The sequence below is a fragment of the Lampetra planeri genome, chromosome 51 (assembly GCF_965212315.1).
Source record: "Lampetra planeri chromosome 51, kcLamPlan1.2.h2, whole genome shotgun sequence".
In the NCBI taxonomy this organism is placed as follows: Eukaryota; Metazoa; Chordata; class Hyperoartia; order Petromyzontiformes; family Petromyzontidae; genus Lampetra; species Lampetra planeri.
In genome coordinates, this window is record NC_136157.1 from 4,120,583 (window position 1) to 4,139,912 (window position 19,330).

General features: G+C 42.2%; 1 protein-coding gene across 4 annotated transcripts in view; it reads right to left on the reverse strand.

Annotated features, from left to right (window-relative positions):
* Positions 1-19,330, reverse strand: part of LOC144734529 (sucrase-isomaltase, intestinal-like) — a 332,315-nt gene that overhangs the window by 85,367 nt on the left and 227,618 nt on the right. For all 4 annotated transcript variants that reach the window (XM_078616769.1, XM_078616770.1, XM_078616768.1 and 1 more), the window contains one exon: positions 14,186-14,302. In XM_078616769.1, the coding sequence (XP_078472895.1) occupies positions 14,186-14,302 (117 nt within the window). The remainder of the gene's footprint in view (positions 1-14,185; positions 14,303-19,330) is intronic.

Consider the following 19,330-nt stretch of genomic DNA (forward strand, 5'->3'; position numbering starts at 1 on the left):
GCACTGAACCACGTCCAGTGTCGCGCTTCATCTCAATACACTGGCAACAGAGCAAAGGCCGATATGAAGCAAGCTGCTGGGGCATTGTGCCAATCAAACAAGCGCCCCCCCCCCCCATATCTGATGTTACAGTTGTAAAAAAAACAGCGCTTTTGAACTTGTCTCTACGATTGGTCTGAAGACGCTCGTCAACCCCTTGGGGATTCATGAAAGATTTAACAAGCGAGACGATGCCAAAGTTTCCGCCGAATCTTCTCCGGCAATTATCTCCTTTTTTTGCTTTCTCTCTCACTCTCACCCCCCTCTCGCCGTTTCAACGTGAAACGAAAAGAGACTTGTTTTAAGGGTCTGTTCACTGTCTGTTGCATGGTCAAGGTCTTCCATAAAGCGCGCGTTTAATGGCACTGAATTCCAGAGTGCGCTGTGAATTCAACCATTACCTTCACACCAAACTGCCCTCTTTCGATGAGACACGGAATTTTAAAACTTAATGGTTTCCCAGGGAACTTCTGTTTTCTCCAAGAAGTGTCCAACCAAAAATCGTAGTTTTCTCTTCATGCATGATGAAATTCACGCGCGTAAAATATATATATGTACACAACCTTGTCTTCCGTTTGAAACACTACAGTGATGTAAGCTCAATTATGGTCCACTACTACAATCGTCGTGGTGATAGTACACAATGCCAGAGATCGTTGGCTTGTATGTATGTATGTTTGTGCGTTGAACTTCTTTCGCACCGTACGTAGCCAACCCGGCTCATGGGAGGTGCGGGGAAGGACAGCACGCTAAACACACACAAATAAACTCTAAAGGATTGATTTGATCTCCTGGTGCAGCGGTTCCAGCAATGGAGCGAGTTTCTTAACTTAATTTCACTTCTGTCCACCCATCAGCGTAAAAGGGTACAACCACAGTAAGCCAATCGTTGGTAAAGCATGTGTACTCCCGCCTCTTCCTAGTGGAAGAGTAGGCCAAGTAACATCTCGAGGAGTCCCTTCCACCAGCAGTGGTGTAAGTAAGCACTTGCGGGGCCGTACCTCTACCTTTTTAATTGTTATCTATGGCAGTATATAGTACTGTATATGCTAAGAGAATAAAGTTTAGATGGAAGTATATTATATACTTCTTACGACGTAGAATTGTAATTTTATTATTTGTTGTTAGTAACTCAGCTTATTGTAGAGTATAGTAAGTATCAGTTTATATTTTAGTTTTTTATGTAGTTTTCACTTCGGTTTTCTACGTGGTTGTTTGGTAAATGCAGCTACATATCACTAACATTCCTTTCCTTTATTAACGCTGTTCCTTGCGCCCCCCCGTGGTGCTGTTGATCCTGCATAATGCATGGGCATAATGGGACTTTGAAACCCCTCCGCCTACCCCCTACGCATTGTCCATTGGTATGCTAAATTCCTCTTCATATGCACATTCTTTTGTTAAGGCGCTCCTCCTCGCTACACCTATATAAACTCCTAGCTTGATAATGTTCTCATTCTTCGCCTGAGGACGGCTGCTTGCGTTGTGGCCGAAACGTCGTGAGAATTGTTTTATTATGTTTTATTTGTATTATTTTATTACTTCCCTTCTACGTGACTTTACCGAAAGAACCAAGAAGACTTTTTAATTGTGTTTACTGCGCACGCAGGTTTGAGCAAAAGATAGACAAACCCACACACTTGTTTTTGGAAGGCCTCACTCAATGTCCTGCTCCATTATAAATCTTCACGCCCTTTCACTTCCCAATTGCTTGGTGAGAGAACAGCGGCAACGATGGTAATGAGCACGCCAGGCAAAAGCTTAGGGTCCCCAAGCAGCTCAGGGATTCATGAATACGGGTGCGTCAATAATCAGCTCAAGTTCAAATCATAATAAGCATTATAGTACAATTATCATAAGAATGCAATTGAGCTCTCTCATCTCAATATTGTCTTCTTATCTCCTCTCGTCTCACTAAATCTGTATATTTAACTACAATTGCTCTTACTTCCTTATATCAGCCATATTGTCCAGATTATGCTAGACTTCAAACAGGCACAAAGTGTCAATAAAGTAACAGAAACATGATCACACACACAAACACCTAGTGGATTATAAGAAGCACCGCTAATTTATCTTCAATATATAAATACATGTCTTACAATATTCTCTGTATCTCTTCTGTCATCTCAATATGAATTGAAGGGTGGGGAGCAAATGTTGGGTTTTCTGCTTAGAATCCCCCAATGGGCCAGAACCACCACCACCACCACTGAGAGGGAATCTCCTCGCCGCACAATGGGCTCGTAAGGCCGTCCAGAAATGAAGGCGAAAATATTGAAGGCCATCTACTCCCTGTTGTTGAGCTTTTAAAGAGGCCACAGATCAATTACGCCATTGCAGCGGCATGCATCTGCAGCCTCGCGCCCTCCCAGCAATCACGACGTTCGCTGAGATGAGTGTACGCGCAAGTTAATGAAAACACCGCTCACGCCGATGAAGAAGAAGCAGCTGCTGCTTTTTTTTTCTGTTGGTAATACACCGCCCCTTTTAATTGGATCGTAGGCTGCGACGGACAAGTAACCTAATTGCATGAGTTGCCAATTAATTGACTGGAGTCAAATGGAATGTAAACAGTCGTTTTGGATTGACGGCACGGTAGTGCCCTGAAGGGAGTTTTTCAAAGGCCGCATTGAAGTTTATTGAACACGTAGTCGCCTTTCGCGAACAATATTATCCATAACAGAGGTTTTTGGGTTCGATCGCGTGAATTTAAATGTGTCATGAGACCCACCGCATCCGACACAACCAATAAGTGATGTTTGTTAGGTGAACAAAACATGCCAATTCGTCGTGTTGGAGACTGAACTCACAACATTTACAAATTGTGGGTTTACTCTCCAACACACCGTTCTGCTGTACTAGTAACGTACTCATAACGAATTGTTCTGCAAGCCGGTGTGTGACCTCCATGTACTCGACTCATATTTACATGTTTCTTTTTCTTCTCTCAAATTAGTTAAAATGTTGCATTCGGTATCATGGCATGAGGCAGATATTATTTTACTATAATTTTAAAAGCTTTGCAGCTACCAGTTGTATCAGCCTGTAAGATAATGAATCTGGAAGATGATGTCTCGTAAACTGTTTTTGAAGTATAGAGGACTTCATATTCTTGGTTCTTTCGGTAAAGTCACGTAGAAGGGAAATAATGAAACAATACAATTATCACGACGTTTCGATTGCAACACAAGCAATCATCATCAGGTGTGAAAACCACAGCAAGAGCATTTTAAAAAAGTGGCGGTTAAGAAAAAACCCACCACTTTTTTCTAATTTTAAGCTTCAATCGAAATTTACAGAGGACTTTCCATCGCACAAGGTTTCAGGCACTTCACATAATTAAACACTTGAAAAAGCCAATGTGAAAATACTCACAGAATAATAGAAGTACAGAAAAGAAGGAAAACTTTGTAAACTAGTAATAATCACCATGAGACGCCAGAAGGCGAAATAATAATAAAAGCGCCTTGACCTATTTATCAAACGACCGGACATCTGTGAAAAAGAGCTTCATAGTTCATCGGATTCCTCCAGTATAAATAAATATTCTGATTCTGAACTAGGAACTTACAACATATTCATATGGTGACAGCAGGTTAATTCATGGGCACGGCGGGGGGGGCAATGCCCCACCCAAACTGATATCTGCATGATATTTCTTTAACCCGATTTTAATTATACTATGATCAGTCTAAAAATAATCTACCCGTCATCTTGTGTGACGGGGAATTTATTATTTGTTTAACAAAAAAAGTGGAACAACTTGTAGAGTTGATGGAAACCAGACCGAGACCACCAACTTGCACTTCTTTCGCACTATACATAACCAGCCGCGCTAATCTGAGGTGCGGGGGGAAAGGACAAACTAAAACAGAAAAAGCAGTTCTAGAGAAGTGAGTTTTGAATCTAGATGAATTGAAAGTGCATATCTCGAGTGGATTCCTAATATCGAAGAAAAGAGGATTATAGACGTCCGCAGAAGCGTATCTGAAAGCGCGCGGTGTGGAGACTGCGTTTACTCTTTGGTTCTTTCGGAAAAGTCACAGCTGCTTTTGGCGAGCTATCGAACAAAGGCAGTCTCAATCTTGATTTGAAGCTTTCGTGACTACAGGAATCCATACTCTTTGGTTACGAAAGCTTCAAATCAAGATTGAGACTGCCTTTGTTCGATAGCTCGCCAAAAGCCGCTGTGAGGATGACCGGAGTTCGTGTGATGATGGTTTATACTCCTTGACGAGATCAGCAAGGTATTGTGGTTCATTTGTGGCAAGCGCTTTGTTTGTAATGAGTGCTATCTTGTAATATATTCGTTCTCGCCAATGTAGCTTGGCGAGCACTGGACGGACGCGGTCGGATCTTGCAGTACCCGTCACGACACGTGCCAAAGAGTTTTGTACACGCTGCAGCTTGCTAATATTTTTTGTTTGCCAGATGTCTCGTCGAGTAGTGAGTTGCAGAAATCTGAATTCGAATCCGTCACCCTGGATTCAACCCAGCATATCAGTGGTGCTGGATCAGTGCCTCTATCTCAGCTGGCATTTTACCAAATGCAGAGACAATCACAAGCAATTGCTTCCTTCCACTGGATTTTGCTTCCCCCCCCCCCCCGAATGAAAGTGTTTTACGTACCGAAGTAAATCCGGATTATGTTACCACAGTGGCAGCAGCTGAAAAGGTAAAAAAAACATTCCCCAATCAAATGCTGGATGTCGGTGAGCCGTGCGTGCTGGATTGAAAAAAAAGTATGCTGGAGACTTTTAAAACAAATTTAAAAGCCACGACATCTCCGTTTAATCCGCTTGTCCATGACTTCCCAAGCAGATGAGTGGAACACATTGCACGTGACATCAGTGCACCTCAAGCGACAGTCGGGGGGGGCACCAGGGGATGCTCCGGGATTTACTGTCGTTGCGCTGTAGTCCTCTACTTGCGATGGAGATGCGTTACGACGACCCCATCGTAAGTCAAAAATATCGTAATTCGAAGATGGCCTAGCCTACCCAGGAATCTTAAAGAATGGTGATAATTTAGCAAAACAGAGCAATTTACAGTACCGTACTGTATAAACTATATGCTGTATGTATTTATTAATTACAATACTGTATTGCACAGTAAAATGTAAAGTAAAAAAAAACAAGGTAAATTCTTAGCCTACATGTATGAACTGCAATTTAATAGAACGTTTTTTCAGGAAACAATCCTATCTGCATCACACAAGGCGGGAGATGCGTACATCCCGGCAGCGTCCCAACGTACAGCATCGTACCTCGTACGCTGCTGCGTTTGCCTGCCGCGCGAAATTTAAAATATTTTACAATTTTGTCGTATCGCTATCGCCATCGTAAGTCGGACCATCGTAACTCGGGGACTATCTGTACTTGTATGCCCTCGTTTCTCCGCTAATTATTGCCTTCGATAAAATGTCCTCTGGACGTATGGTGCTGCGCTTGTAGTTGCGTTGTGACATACGGTAATATCGCCCCAAAGTCCCATGCGCCAAGGCGGGATGCCTTGTATGTATGTAGGTACGTTGAACTTCTTTTGCACCATACTTAGCTCACCGTGCTAATCGGAGGTGCGGTGGTAGGACAAGAAACCAAACACAAAAAAGCAGTTCTAAAGAAATGAGTTTTCAACCTAGATGATTAAAAAGTGCATAGCTCCAGTGGCTTCCTAATACTGGAAGGAAGAGCGTTCCAGACGGCCGCAGAAGCGCATCTGAATGTGCACGATGCGGTGACCGTCTTCTTTTGATGGCTCGCCAAAAGCCGCCGTGAGGATGACCAAAGGCCACCTGATGGTTTATGCTCCTTGACGAGATCATCACGGTATTTTGATTAATTAGTGGCAAGCACTTTGTGTGCAATGAGTGCAGCCTTACAATGTATTCGTTCAGCAACCGGAAGCCAATGCAGCCTTAATCCACGTCGTACTGTCCTACATGTACTTCTGCAAAATACGACTGCGAGTGTTTTCGTGGTTGTGCTTTACGGCTCTCTGATGGGTTTTTGGGTCGCAGCATGTGATGTCCGGCACGATGTCCGACGTTTCGCTCCACATGCTGGGTGATTCTTCAGGAACTGACTGTTCCACATGCGGTACAACCCGAAAACACATCAGTTGGCTGGAACTACAAACCCCTGCATTATATCATGAAAAATTATATCGTGAAATATTGGTCGTGAAAGTCATAAAGAATTAACATGTTTTGGCTAATGCACATGAGCGAAATGCAAGGGTTAATAGGCTTGTCGCTATTATTGAGAGAAAACGTTAATTTGATTCTCTTTTCCGTCAGCCCAGATTACAGGATCACGCAGGATATAAACATCAATGAGGGTGAAAATTCTTAATAAATATTCCGCTAATGAATAGTTGTAATTATCGAAAGCCATTTTTACCCAGTTTTGCTTGTACGGACCCCAGAGAGACGTCATCCAGCAGTGCATTGACGAAGGGCTGTAAATAAAATACTATGGCAATAGTAATCGCTCAAAAACACGAGTTATTTTAGCCCGAGCGAAAATGAACTCAACCGACGGACGTAATTGACTTCGACTCTCGGACATCAGCAGCCCGATAAAGAGTTAAACGGGTCGATTGTGGCGGGAGCCTAGGAGGCCAGAGTTGAATCCCCCAGACGACCAAAACATTCCACGGAAGCTGCAGGGGACGGGGAGAGACGACGCTAATTTGTTACCAAAAAGGAGACCCCTCGCAGATCACTCAAAAGTGAGGTCCTTATTGGGCAATTAAAGGCAATGGGACCGAATCATGCGGATCCTTTGGCCCTCATTCCACCTCGCTTTAGTGGAACGGCAGCTGTTTTTTTGGTGGAAAATTGACCCTATTTCACGATTTATATTTCGCCAAAGGGGGAGATTTCGCGATTACAGGAGCCGCTTGCGCCCCCCCCTCCCACCCATCTTGCACTGCTTCAAAGTGAGCGGGGTGGGGGGTTAGTGTGGAGCTTGGGAGGAGCCTTGCCATGGTGGGAACTTTGAGTGACGACGCGGAATCGTGCACGTGATGCCCGATGGGAGAGCGTGGAGGCTCATTCTACCCCGATTCATTTTGCAGTGTAAATCCAGACCGCTACTGCTATTCTTTGGTTATTTCGGTAAAGTCACGTATCAAGATAAAATAATAAATAACATTTAATACTAGCATACGACGTTTCGATTGCAACACAAGCAATCATCATCAGGTATATACTGCTAGTCAGTGTGGGTTAGTGTAGGGGTATGGATGCTAAACACCGCCGATTTCAGCAGCAGGCCAGGAATCGTATTTAGGTCACCAGATGCATAATGCAATTTGCTCACCACTACACCACCATTCCACCGCATATGCAGCATATACCTCTGATTAGCACGTTTGGCTACGTACATTGTGAAAGAAGGTCAACATACATACATATATGATATTTGCTATATACAGTATTCCATCTTGTTTCACGAACTTGTTATCCGCAATTTTTTTTATCGCATCTGGAACTCTGCACGACTGCATCGAGAGAGAAAGAGAAATAAAGTGATGAGATAAAGGCATGAGAGATAAAGGGATAAGAGATAAAGAGATGAGCGAGAATGTTACGTGAGAAAGTGAAGAGGTAAAATGATGAGATGAAGGTACGTTATTTGATAAACTATTGTTTAATACTCTAAGATTAATTTCTATCTACTTTATGTTTATGATCACCAATTTCTTTTTTTTGCGTAATTATACTTTTCCTTGTATGTAATACCTTGTGTATTTATTCATTTAACATAGCTTTCCGTTGCCCAATATCAATATCCGAAACATTTTCTAATCACGAGCATCTCCAGAACGTATGTTGTGCGTGTGTATGTTGAATTTCTTTCACACCGTACGTAGTCAACCGTACTAATCGGAGGTGCGGGGTATCCCTCGCGAATAACGAGGGAACGCTGTGTGGCACAGCATTGCGTCGCACATGACCGTACCCCATACTCGCACGGACGAGGATTATTACAAACGTGATTATGACAAGACGTGTGCACCGTCAATTTTTCTTGACAATGAAAACATATTGATATTGCGCGTAGCCACAAGCAGGTCGGAGCGCACGGTATTGATGTCGTTGTCTCCTGCCATGTGATTCTCGGTAAAATCACCCACACAACATCCTCGAACTCTCCACTGCGATGAGCTAAATGAAGGCAATTACTCAAATGCTCAAAAACTCAATTATCCTAACGCACTCACGGCGGGGAGGACATTTCACAGAGCAGTGAGATCTGTTTTTCTTTATGAAATGTATTTTTCACTGGACGGCATAGAATCGTGGATTTTTTGTAAAGACAACCTGCATGAGGAATGCTGTTGTTTTATTCCACGAGGGGGTTGTTTATTTTGCGTGCTTATAGCTGCTTGATTCTGCCGCGGCGGTGTAATGGTTTGCACACTGCAGTCGCGAATCCAGGGGTCACTGGTTTGATTTGACCTCCCGCTTGCGGTAGTTGAAACAGCGGTGCGTGTTTCTTAAATTCCACCCCCCACCCCCGAATCTCTGTCCACCCGGCAGTGGCAATGTTTTCATCGATTGGCAGGTTGCGTGTGAAGGGGCAATGTGTGGCTACTCCCATCTCTTCCAATATGTCCAGCCAAATGTGGAAGAGGAGGCCAAATAATTACTAGAGGGGTTCTCTGGAGTTCCGTCCAAGGGTGGCTCTTCTGACAGCAGTGGCATGAGCAATTGTCAGGTTGCATCTTTACTAAACTAAGACTCTTTTTTATTTTACCAGGTGAGGCCTACTGAGCTATATAGCTCTTTTTCAGAAGTGACCTGATCATGAATGACAGCCCAATGAAGTGGCTTATCACGTGGAAATGTATAGCAGCCTAATACTCGAAACGCACGTTGATTCTAAATGTGGAGGGAAACACAGGAGGACTCGAAGAAAAATTTACACGACCACGGGGAAAATATACAGGCGTCAGGGTCGGGATCGAACCCACGACCTCATGTATACCAGGCAAGGTAGTTCATATCTCGCCCCCACGGCACTCCTTTTATCTGCACATGCATGTAAGCTGTAGCAAAGAGCTTGACTCACTATTGACATATCTGGGTTGACTCAAATCATTCCCACTCTGGCATCAATAAGTGTAATTTACTGGGAAGTCAACAGTGGATGCTTATCGTGTAACTGCTTACGATGGGATTGTGGAATTTCCACCAAGGACTCAGGGCGTTTGTTTCAACTGCCTTGCCAAGCGATCGAACCATCAGCAGCAAGATTGTGCAGTTGATCGTGCTAATCATCACATTATGGCAGAATTTTTTTTAATATACATGTTCATTTAATAAATATGCTTATTTTCCAGAAAATTTAGAAAAATGCCCCACATGTTTCATGGCAATAGAATACATTAATTTATTTGCTCAATCATTTTTGTTACGAATTTTTGTTTTGTTTTGTGAAGATAACATTACATTCTGGCAAATGAGTTTTCGTTTTTTTTTAAGAAAGCCTCAGGAGGAGGTGTCTTTATCGCGCATCTACCCCGGAAAGAAAGCATCACCTTTGCAAACGGTTATATATCTGTTTAAAATCTTTTCAGAGCAGTGCTCATTTCCAAGACAGCGTTGCCTGTCAATCAACACACTGAACTCGTTTCTGACAAGTAAAACGCCGTGTTTGCTTCCATTGGTAAGCTAAAAAAAGTTTCGTTTTTTTTTTAAAGTGTGCTCTCTTTAAACGGTGTATTTCCCGCCCCCCCCCTTTTGCCAATTATATTCCGGTTTTGTTTTCAGCGTCACGAGACAAATACTTCAGTTTAACACTTCGACTTTCGCGACTAGTATTATTCATAATAAAGGCTTTGGGCTTAGATCGCGTAAGTATAAGGAAGACAAATACTTGTCAAAGTCGACCTCGGCAGCCGGCAGTGTATCCATCACCCCGTGTCTTGAGAACAGCCGCGGAAGGTGACATCGTAGAACTACTTCCGAAATTACACCCGTAGTCTCCTGCGGAATTTCCATCTGTCTCTGCTATCTGTGCTACAAGGTGGCCTATCCTGGCCAACTTGTCGCCATTCACTTGCATCGTCTGGTATTCCCATGCAATTTCCTACCCAATCTCTATCCAGGCTCAAACACACTTGGCTTCCAAGATCTGACGAGCTCAGGCACGTTCAGGGGCAGGCATCATCTTCCAAATTGATTGATGTTTCGAAGCGGTTTTCCCCATAGGCACTGTCTGGGCTTTGTAGTAAAACTAATTTAATGAAAATCAGATATTCGTATGCAGTCAGTTGTGCGGGGAGCAGCAGAAATAATACAAATTAATTTCTCAGCTCGCAAAGCACGAGTTTTAAAATTCCTCTGCAAACTCAAAGGGTTTCTCGTTTCAATTGCTGTTAGCAAGTTGGTGGGGTTCAATTAAACTAATGCAACAATAATCATAGGCATGTTGTTTGTTATGAGAGCTCTCTTCCTGGCCGATGAGAAAATAATTTAAAGAAATTCAGAATTTTAAGTCCAGGATAAATTGCACATGTGTTGCCACCACTTACAGAAGACATTATCTTATGGAAATATTGCCTCAGAAGTTATGAATGAAGAATTAAGTTTCAAGTGATAAAACTCAAATTATGAAACATTTTACGAATACTTCACCTCATTAGAATGCTATTTTCTATAACATTGAATGATTTGCAGTTCTCAGATTGCATTAAGCAAAATCATAAACAAATAATAGAGCACACGGAGTAGATATGTGTTAATCTTCAGCCCCACTCTCCAGCCTTCTTTGTTAATGTATTCAATAATTGACTTTGGTTCACTCCCAGTGGTTGCTATTGCGACTGTGGCTATCATCTTGATAAAATACGTTATTCAAATAAGAGGAGTCTGCATGTCCCGATGTCATGATCCAAATTTGAAAATTGACTTGCAAATTACCTGATTGTGAAAACCACGTGGCAACATCACCCCCTACTCGAGACAAATTACAATTTGCAGGCCAGTGCTTCGTTCATGTTGTGCCACATAGGGACAGCTGCCACTGGGTGCCCCCTTGTCCATGGCGTTTTAAGATGTATTTAAGCAATCTATAAAATGTAAATTTTCATCCAAATCTTACTTTTACCTCCAACCCACCCATCTAACCATTGCGGCTGTATTCAAAAAGGCAGAAGGCAGCACCGCTCACTGCACGTGTCACCACGCACACAATGACCACGGGCATTTAGAACAGCTGAGCACTACCGCACCACTGGCAATCAGCAAAGCAGAAGTTAGCACTTCCAGTGGGGGGAGAATGGCGGGGGGGGGGAGGCGTGGGAAGGTGTGGGGAGAGATGGGGGATCGGGGGGAAGAAGATATCACATGAAACCCACCCGGGACTCTGGCTTGTCAGAGTGAGAAGCCAAGCATGTCTGTGAATGTCATTCAGCTGTTTCACACAAACCATGGCCGGCGAAAGATGCTTTGCACAAATATATGGTACCACTGTATAGGCAAGAAGATGCGTGTATGTTCGTAAATGTTGCTCATAAAATTAGTGACGAAAATGTTTGTGGACAAAGTGTTTATTTTTATTTTTTGTTTGTTCAACGATGACTATCGGTGGATGAAAGTCTTCCAGCGTGATGACGGCTTGGACTACCCACCGAAGATCAAAGCATGCCAAGATTAAATTAACAGGCCTGAGTGAAGACGATGACTCAGATAGGTGCGTTAGTAATGTTTAACATGTAGGCTTTTGCGACCAATATTTTTCATAATAAAGGTTTTTGGGTTATATCGTGTAAGTACGTGTCGTAACCTTACACCAACCGATACAGCCAGTAAGGATGATCACGTCAACAAAATGTGCCAATTAGTTACTACTTCAGCCCACCGGTGTGTTGGAGAGTAAATCCACAACATGTACAATTTGAGTAGATGTTTCGCTGGTAATTGCATCGGGCATTATTGGAAGATATGCCCAACTAATTGGCACGTTTTTTTTACGTGACAACCCTTACTGGCTTTTGTCGGGTGGTGGCAGGTTACGACGCATTTGTGCTTACGCGATCTAATCCAAAAACCTTTATTATGCGTTAGTAATGTTCTCACATAACTCAGCGCACTGAGGAAAACCAAACATAGGAATTGGCTGTTTAAGTATATGTAAATATGTACTAAGTTCACTGTTCGGATCCATCACACCACCATTTAATCACGTAGTGTGGACTAAATGTTGAATTGCTTGAGTCGGCTTGACTAAAAAAAAAATACTCCATGAAATCCACAGACTAAGATTAACATTCCACAGGCTGTCGTAGATGTAAAACTGACTAAATATAAAATACTGACTCATTTCACAAGGGTGTGTAGATCACAAAGGGTTTGTGTGAAATACTCACAATGCTATGAGATCCATGCCAAAGAGTGTGCGAAGGGACAGATATACGATCTCTTCTCAAGCTGGAAGTTGGATCATTTTACATTTTTTGGCAGGAAAGCTACTTGACAAATGCGATTAACTCCATCCAGTTTCATTTCATCTTTTACATTATTTCTTTTGGTTCTGATGAATAATGCAACCTTGAGAATGTTGTTATCTGATATTCTGAACAACTTGGCCCGCAAACTGGGCACACTCCTCTGAATTGTCGCACTGACTTTTGTCCTTTTCTGATTTATTATTATCAAAAGAGTTTCTCGTTGATTGTCTCTCTGATACACTGCATAAATAATTCAACAAGTACAATATATCCCACCCCCTCCCCCTTCTTTTTTGTGTAAGTTTTGAATAAAACATCGGACAAATTTAAAGCAACAATATAACTGCTACACAAATAAGGCAAAAATATCACTTTCTCCATGGTCAGAAAAGATTTACCCAATGTGATCAATGAAATATCATCTCATTGGCAAAATGTTCCAGTCAAATACCGTTCATGTTATTAATCAATTGCCTCTTTGATGGAACGTGATTATCTTTATCCTCCCCCACATGCTAATTGGTTGTAGCAGATCAGATAACACACCTTAATTTGCCAGCAATAATACGGCTGAATATAACTTTATAACATAGCTACTATTTTTTGTTCTGTTTTTCTGTCTGTCTGTCTAATTGCAAACAACTTTAAATAATGCCACTTGTGAACGCGATTCATGTTAACATAGTCACATCATCGCTTCGTTGCACGGACCTCACACGTACGTAGACATGTATGTTGAACCTCATTCGCTCCGTACGTAGCCAACCATGTTTATTGGATGTGTGGGGGAAGGACAACAAACTAAACACAAAAATCTATTCTAAAGAAAAGAGTTTTTAATTTAGATTTCAAAGTGCAGAGCTCCAGTGGCTTCCTAATAATGGAAGAAAGAGCGTTCCAGATGGCCGCAGAAGCCCATCTGAAAGCGCCGTCTGCAGTGGCCGTATTTGTTTGATGGCCAGCCAAAACATTGATTTTATCATCTAGACATCGGGGACATGGCCGAGTGGTTGCAGAGGTTTGTGATTTGAATCTATGTTTGTTGAACTTCTTTCGCACCATACGAAGCCAACCATGCTAATCGGAGGTGCGGGAATCAGTTCAAGCGCAGCGACGGTGCATTACAACCGGGAATACACCAGTCTCCTGGCTCCCTGTTGTGGCGAACATTCTGCCACCAAATATCCGCAGAGACATGGGGCAACCTGCGAGGGGGTTTACACGCTTTCTTGCCAACGACAACCGCCTACTAATTAACAAAGACCTGGAGGCGAATTGGAGGTCGTTAATTCTGTATGGTGTTTACGTGGAGACACGTTTACCAACAATGCTCCTGAACAATGCACGAGTTGGCATGAAATATTAGCTTTTTTTTGCATTGAACGGTGCTCAATTGTTTCGATGGAGTGCGCTTGTCACCAATATCAGGTGACCCAGCAATATGTGTTTAATGATGACACCCAGAATGTTGAAACCAGTTCCAGAGTTTGGTTGCTCGCACACATAGCTCGCTGGTTAACATGAGTCGTGAAAAACTGATTAACGAATGTTTTTTATTTATTTATATGTAGAGACACAGAATAATTGTTCTGTTTCTATATATTTTTCTTGTCGAGCAAGAGTGACCTGATCCTCACCCCACCATGATGGGTAACACTGGAAGGGAAACGCCGTCGCTTACCTGATACGTCTCCGCGTTGTGGTTGCGGCAAAACGGGTAGAAGGCCCCGACCTGCATCCAGCGGCGGCACAGCTCCTCCGAGGGCTCGTCAAAAAACCCACAGATGTCCGCTCCGATCTGCGTTGATGGCACAAGGAGTGGCGGAAGATTGGTGGGGGGCGGGGAGGAGGGGGTTGGAGTGCGGTGGGATGCAAGGTGGGGGGAAGGAACGTTACTAAAATAACATCTTGACTTAAAAGCTTTCGTGACTGCAGGAATTAATATTCTTTGGGTCTTTCGGTAAAGTCACGTAGATAGGTTCAAAGAAAATAACAAAAAAAACTATGACGTTTCGATCACAAAGCAAGCATTTGTCATCCGGACGAACGCTTGTGTTCCGATCGACACGTCGTAGTTTTTTGCAATATTTTGTTATATTTTTGTTATCTTCTTTGAACCTATCTACGTGACTTTACCGAAAGACTCAAAGGATATAAAATAACATCCCCCTGTCCCCGAGCGACGAACGTGAGTGTTGGGCGGCACGGGGTTAGGTCACTCTGCCAAGCAATGATGCTATGGTCCAGCGTGTCCGTGCGGATACATTATTCTGGAAACGCTAAGATGGGGCAGCCCTGCGTATGCTCGCTGATGCCACTGCTGGTGGAAAGGCCTCCAATGGAAGGTGCTGCTAACTTGTTTTTTTGGACTGCTCTTCAACACTGACCACTATCTGGTGGTGCACCCATTGATGCCGCTGGGTAGACAAACATGGGACGATTTAAGAAACTTCTTGTGTCAGCTGCTGCATCGGTAGATCGAACAGGTGACCTCTGGAATACGAATGCACTGGACTAACCCTGACACCATTGAAGTCTCCCTCGTTTACATGTCATGTAAATTATTTATTCAAACCGATAAGAGTAAAATAATAGGCAAACATCTTATTTATTATTTTTTATTAAACATTATTTATTACGTATCAATTATTTATTTACTTGTCTATTTACTTACTTATTTACCTATCTACACATAGCTATTTATTTATTTATTATTTACTTACCAGGCGAGGTCGTTATTTAGCTATTTTTGTCCTTGCATAATTTATTTGATTATTAATTTATTATTTATTCAAACCAATCTGAGGGAAATAATAGGCAAGATCTGATATCGCCATAATAACACGTGCTAAAGCATGTCTCCTTACCTCACTTCCAGTAAAATAATTTTCTTTAAAAAAAATACAGAAAAATACATTTAATTGAAAAATATGAAAACTCAAGTTGTAACGATAGCATACTCATTACTACAATGACCTACGGGAATTAATGTAAGAACCTCCTTTCAGAAAGTTTCAACGTGGAATCGAAGATAAATATGAGCAAAACAAACAAGTTGACTCATTGATTACACGTATCTATGAGAGAAACATAACTGCAAATCACATCAGAGTAAACCTTGGGCAGTCATTGAAGTTACTGAAAGCAGACTGTGGACAAAAACCGATTCAATATAGAGGTGGCAGCAGGATGGAGTGCTATTATATATGTATCTATGGTAAACTTCTTTCGCGCCGTACGTAGCCAACCGTTTTAATCAGAGGTGCGGGGGAAGGACAGCACACTATATATGGATCATAACTATGTTTTTTTTACATCACTGTCGTATTTTATTGCCTTGTTTGTTAGTCATCATATCTGAAATGAATGCTGGAATATTGCATGCGCAATATCAATCAGTAAAATAATACTGCTTTAAATGCGTTTGTGATGGCCTCATGGAATACAGGTTTCAATGGAGTCAGGGAAAAGCGTGAAAAATGTATGGGGCAAAATAATATTCTGCACCTAATCTAGGAATATTTGTGTTATTGTTCTGCATCTATATATATAAGTGATGTGTGCAAGTGTCCACTAACATGGTTATTATTAATAAAGAAAATGGAACAAAAACGGAAGAGTGTGCAAAGAAGTACGGGAAGACACGTGTTTAGAGTTACAATGAGAGCTATGAAAAGGAATTCATGAATTTCGATTAAAAGCTTTCGTGACTGCAGGGATCCATATTCTTGGTTCTTTCGGTAAAGTCACGTAGAAGGGAAATAATAAAATAATAAAAATAAAACAATAAAAATCTCACGACGTTTCGATTGCTACACAAGCAATCATCATGAGGTGTGAAAACCACAGCAGGGATTTTTTTCAAAATTTTCTTGCTGTGGTGTTGCAATCGAAACGTCGTGATAATTTTATTGTTTAATTTGTATTATTTCCCTTCTACGTGACTTTACCGAAAGAACCAAGAATAGGAATTCATGAATTACGGAACATGAAATTAAAACATCTGTTTTCATTTGGAAGCCACTGGAGCTATGCACTTTTAAATCTAGATTGAAAACTAATTTCTGCTTTTTGTGCTTAAGATTGTTGTCCTTTCCCGCACCTCCGAGTAGCACGGTTGACTACGTACGGTGTGAAATAAGTTCAGCATACATACAAATATCAAACGAAAAACAATACAGTGAAAAGGCATTAAATCGTTTTGGCATGAACTATTACACGCATCCATATGAGGTTTTTTTTTTGTGTACGACCACGTAAATATAAATGTGTCGTTAAACCCACCACCACCGGGCACAGCCAATTAGTAAGCTTCGTGACCTAAACAAAACGTGCCAATTAGTTACTAGTGCAACACACCGGTGTGTTGGAGAGTGAGTCCACAACATTTACAATTCGAGTACGACGTTTCACCTGTGATTACAACCAGCATCATCAGTCGACAGCCAGAATTTATTACCAGCGAAATGTCACGGTACTCAAATTGAAAATGTTGTGTGTTTACTCTCCAACACACCAGTGTGCTGACCTTGTAACTAATTGACACATGTTTTACATCATGCCAATCCCTCACATTAACATAGCCACTTCCGTGCCCTCGTCGAGGAGGCCGCTCTCCTATCTTACAGTAATTTCTCACATTAACATCACTCGCCCCGACCACTTCTTTATAACCCTTGAGCTACACCCATTTCAAACCTTTTAAAACAGTCTGCCTCAGCAGCAGACCATGCTTTCTCACCTGATGATGGACGCTTGTTGTTGCGCCCGAAACGTCGTGATTTTTTTAATTTTATACCCACGTGACTTTACGGAAAAAAAACAAAGAGTATGGATTCCTGCAGTCACGAAAGCTTCAAATCAAGATTGATACATTTTGTTCACGCGACAAACCTTACTAATAGGCTGTGTCGGGTGGTGGCGGGTTTTAACGACGCATTTATATTTACACAATCCAACCAAACAGAAAGACCTCTTTTATGGATAATATTGGTCGCGAAAGCCTACCACGTGTTAAACTGTTACACGCATGAATGACTGTGATGAATGTAATGGAAATGTGGGTGGTGGAGTGGTTTAGGGGCATCAGAGCACTGAGCATGTGTGAGATATTACTTTTGAACCCCAGGGAATTTGTCCACCGGGGTAGGAATACAGTACTTCACATAATCTTAACCACAGGCTAAACGTCCAATAGTTTTGTACTTAGGCGTTCGCGACACATATTAACATTTACAATCATTAGGTTCAATCATGTAGGTATAATTATAACAGTAATATGATTACCCCATGGAAACATACTCCCACCGCATGGGTCTTCATCTTATATATGTATTATTTGGATGCCAGGATACAAATACCACGATTGTAACAGCATTAGGGTTAGGGTGCTGACCTAATCCTTGGGGTCATACTTCGGCTGGGAGGTTACACTACCACTAGGAGGGCCAGAGGTTCAAATAATATACATATAGTATGTGGACCACAGAGTCATAATTCTACACTGTCAAAATAAGCTCTTGTACCGGCACCACCAAGTTCCTGGGTATGAATCCAGGTTTTCAATTTCAGTGAGGTGAGAGCATCAGCTTGGTCACTCATGACGACACACAAACACTGACAATATTTTAACTGTTGTTTTTTTTCGTCCGCTTGGCAAAACAGGTAATTTGAATGGATCTCACAAGTCGTTCTGTGATATCACCTTCCATGGGCCGTTCTCGGACACAGAAGGGCACTGCTGATTAATTTGTTGCATCACGTGAGATTTGTCGTGCATATTTAGAACCCACATTTTTGAGAGGGAAAAAAACCCACCAGCAACCACCGGGGCAGGGCGATTCCACTCGTGAGCAGCGAAAGGCGAGCGTTGATGAAGCAACAACGTCGCGAGCGAGTCGGTGTGGCCCGTTCATAATGACCTCACTTCAGCTCAGTCAGTGGAGGCTGCGTGGCTCGTCGGCTAAACGTGCCACTTTTTTAGGCGTGCGTGAAAGCGGTCGTGGTGAGACACCGATAAAAAACAAATGGGGCTCCGCTGCTGTGCAGCTCGGGGCATCGCCACTGCATCACTGCCTCTCATTGCCTGCTGCTCGTTTTGTAATCGACCCATGGGGTTGTCATGCATTAATACCAAAACGGTTCCCACCATCGCAAATTTTTCCGTCAATTTGGCAATGTGGCTGCTGCCCTTGGGCTCATGGCTAACATCATCACAAACTCAGCATAGCTGCAATCACGAATCTAAAATGTTGAGTTTTTATTTCTGTTCCTTTTCTTCAGCATGTAAGTTCCTTTGGGCTCAATAAAGCTCATTTGTAGCCGTGTGAAGATTGGCTTCCTTACAATTAAATTAATTGTTGCAATTCAGGGACACGATTTGATTCATGAATTGATTTTAAAACATCGATCATATTTACCATAGTTATTCCAGTTTTGCTAGAGCTATCGTGGCATGAGATAAACAAAATTAAATCAAATCAAGAATCCATTTGGGAAATCTCACCGAGCAGAAATTGGCTGCAGAATTAATTATTTGCAGGAATTCTCCTGAAAAAGCCTTCAAGTGTATTTTTTTAACCAGTAGGGGCTGCACTTTCCCACACACTGTGCTTTTAGATTGTCATAATAGTAACGCTGATTTTGTTTTATACTCGGAGCTGGCATTTGGCCAAATAAAGAGAAAATTAATATAGAAAATCTGAGTTTTTGTGCAGTCATTGTTGACTGGGCTGAAACTCAATCCACTACGCTTAGGGATGCAAGTTCAACCATGAGTGGCTGTAACCCAGATTCGAACCCATGGCTTCAGAAGTGCTGGCTCAAC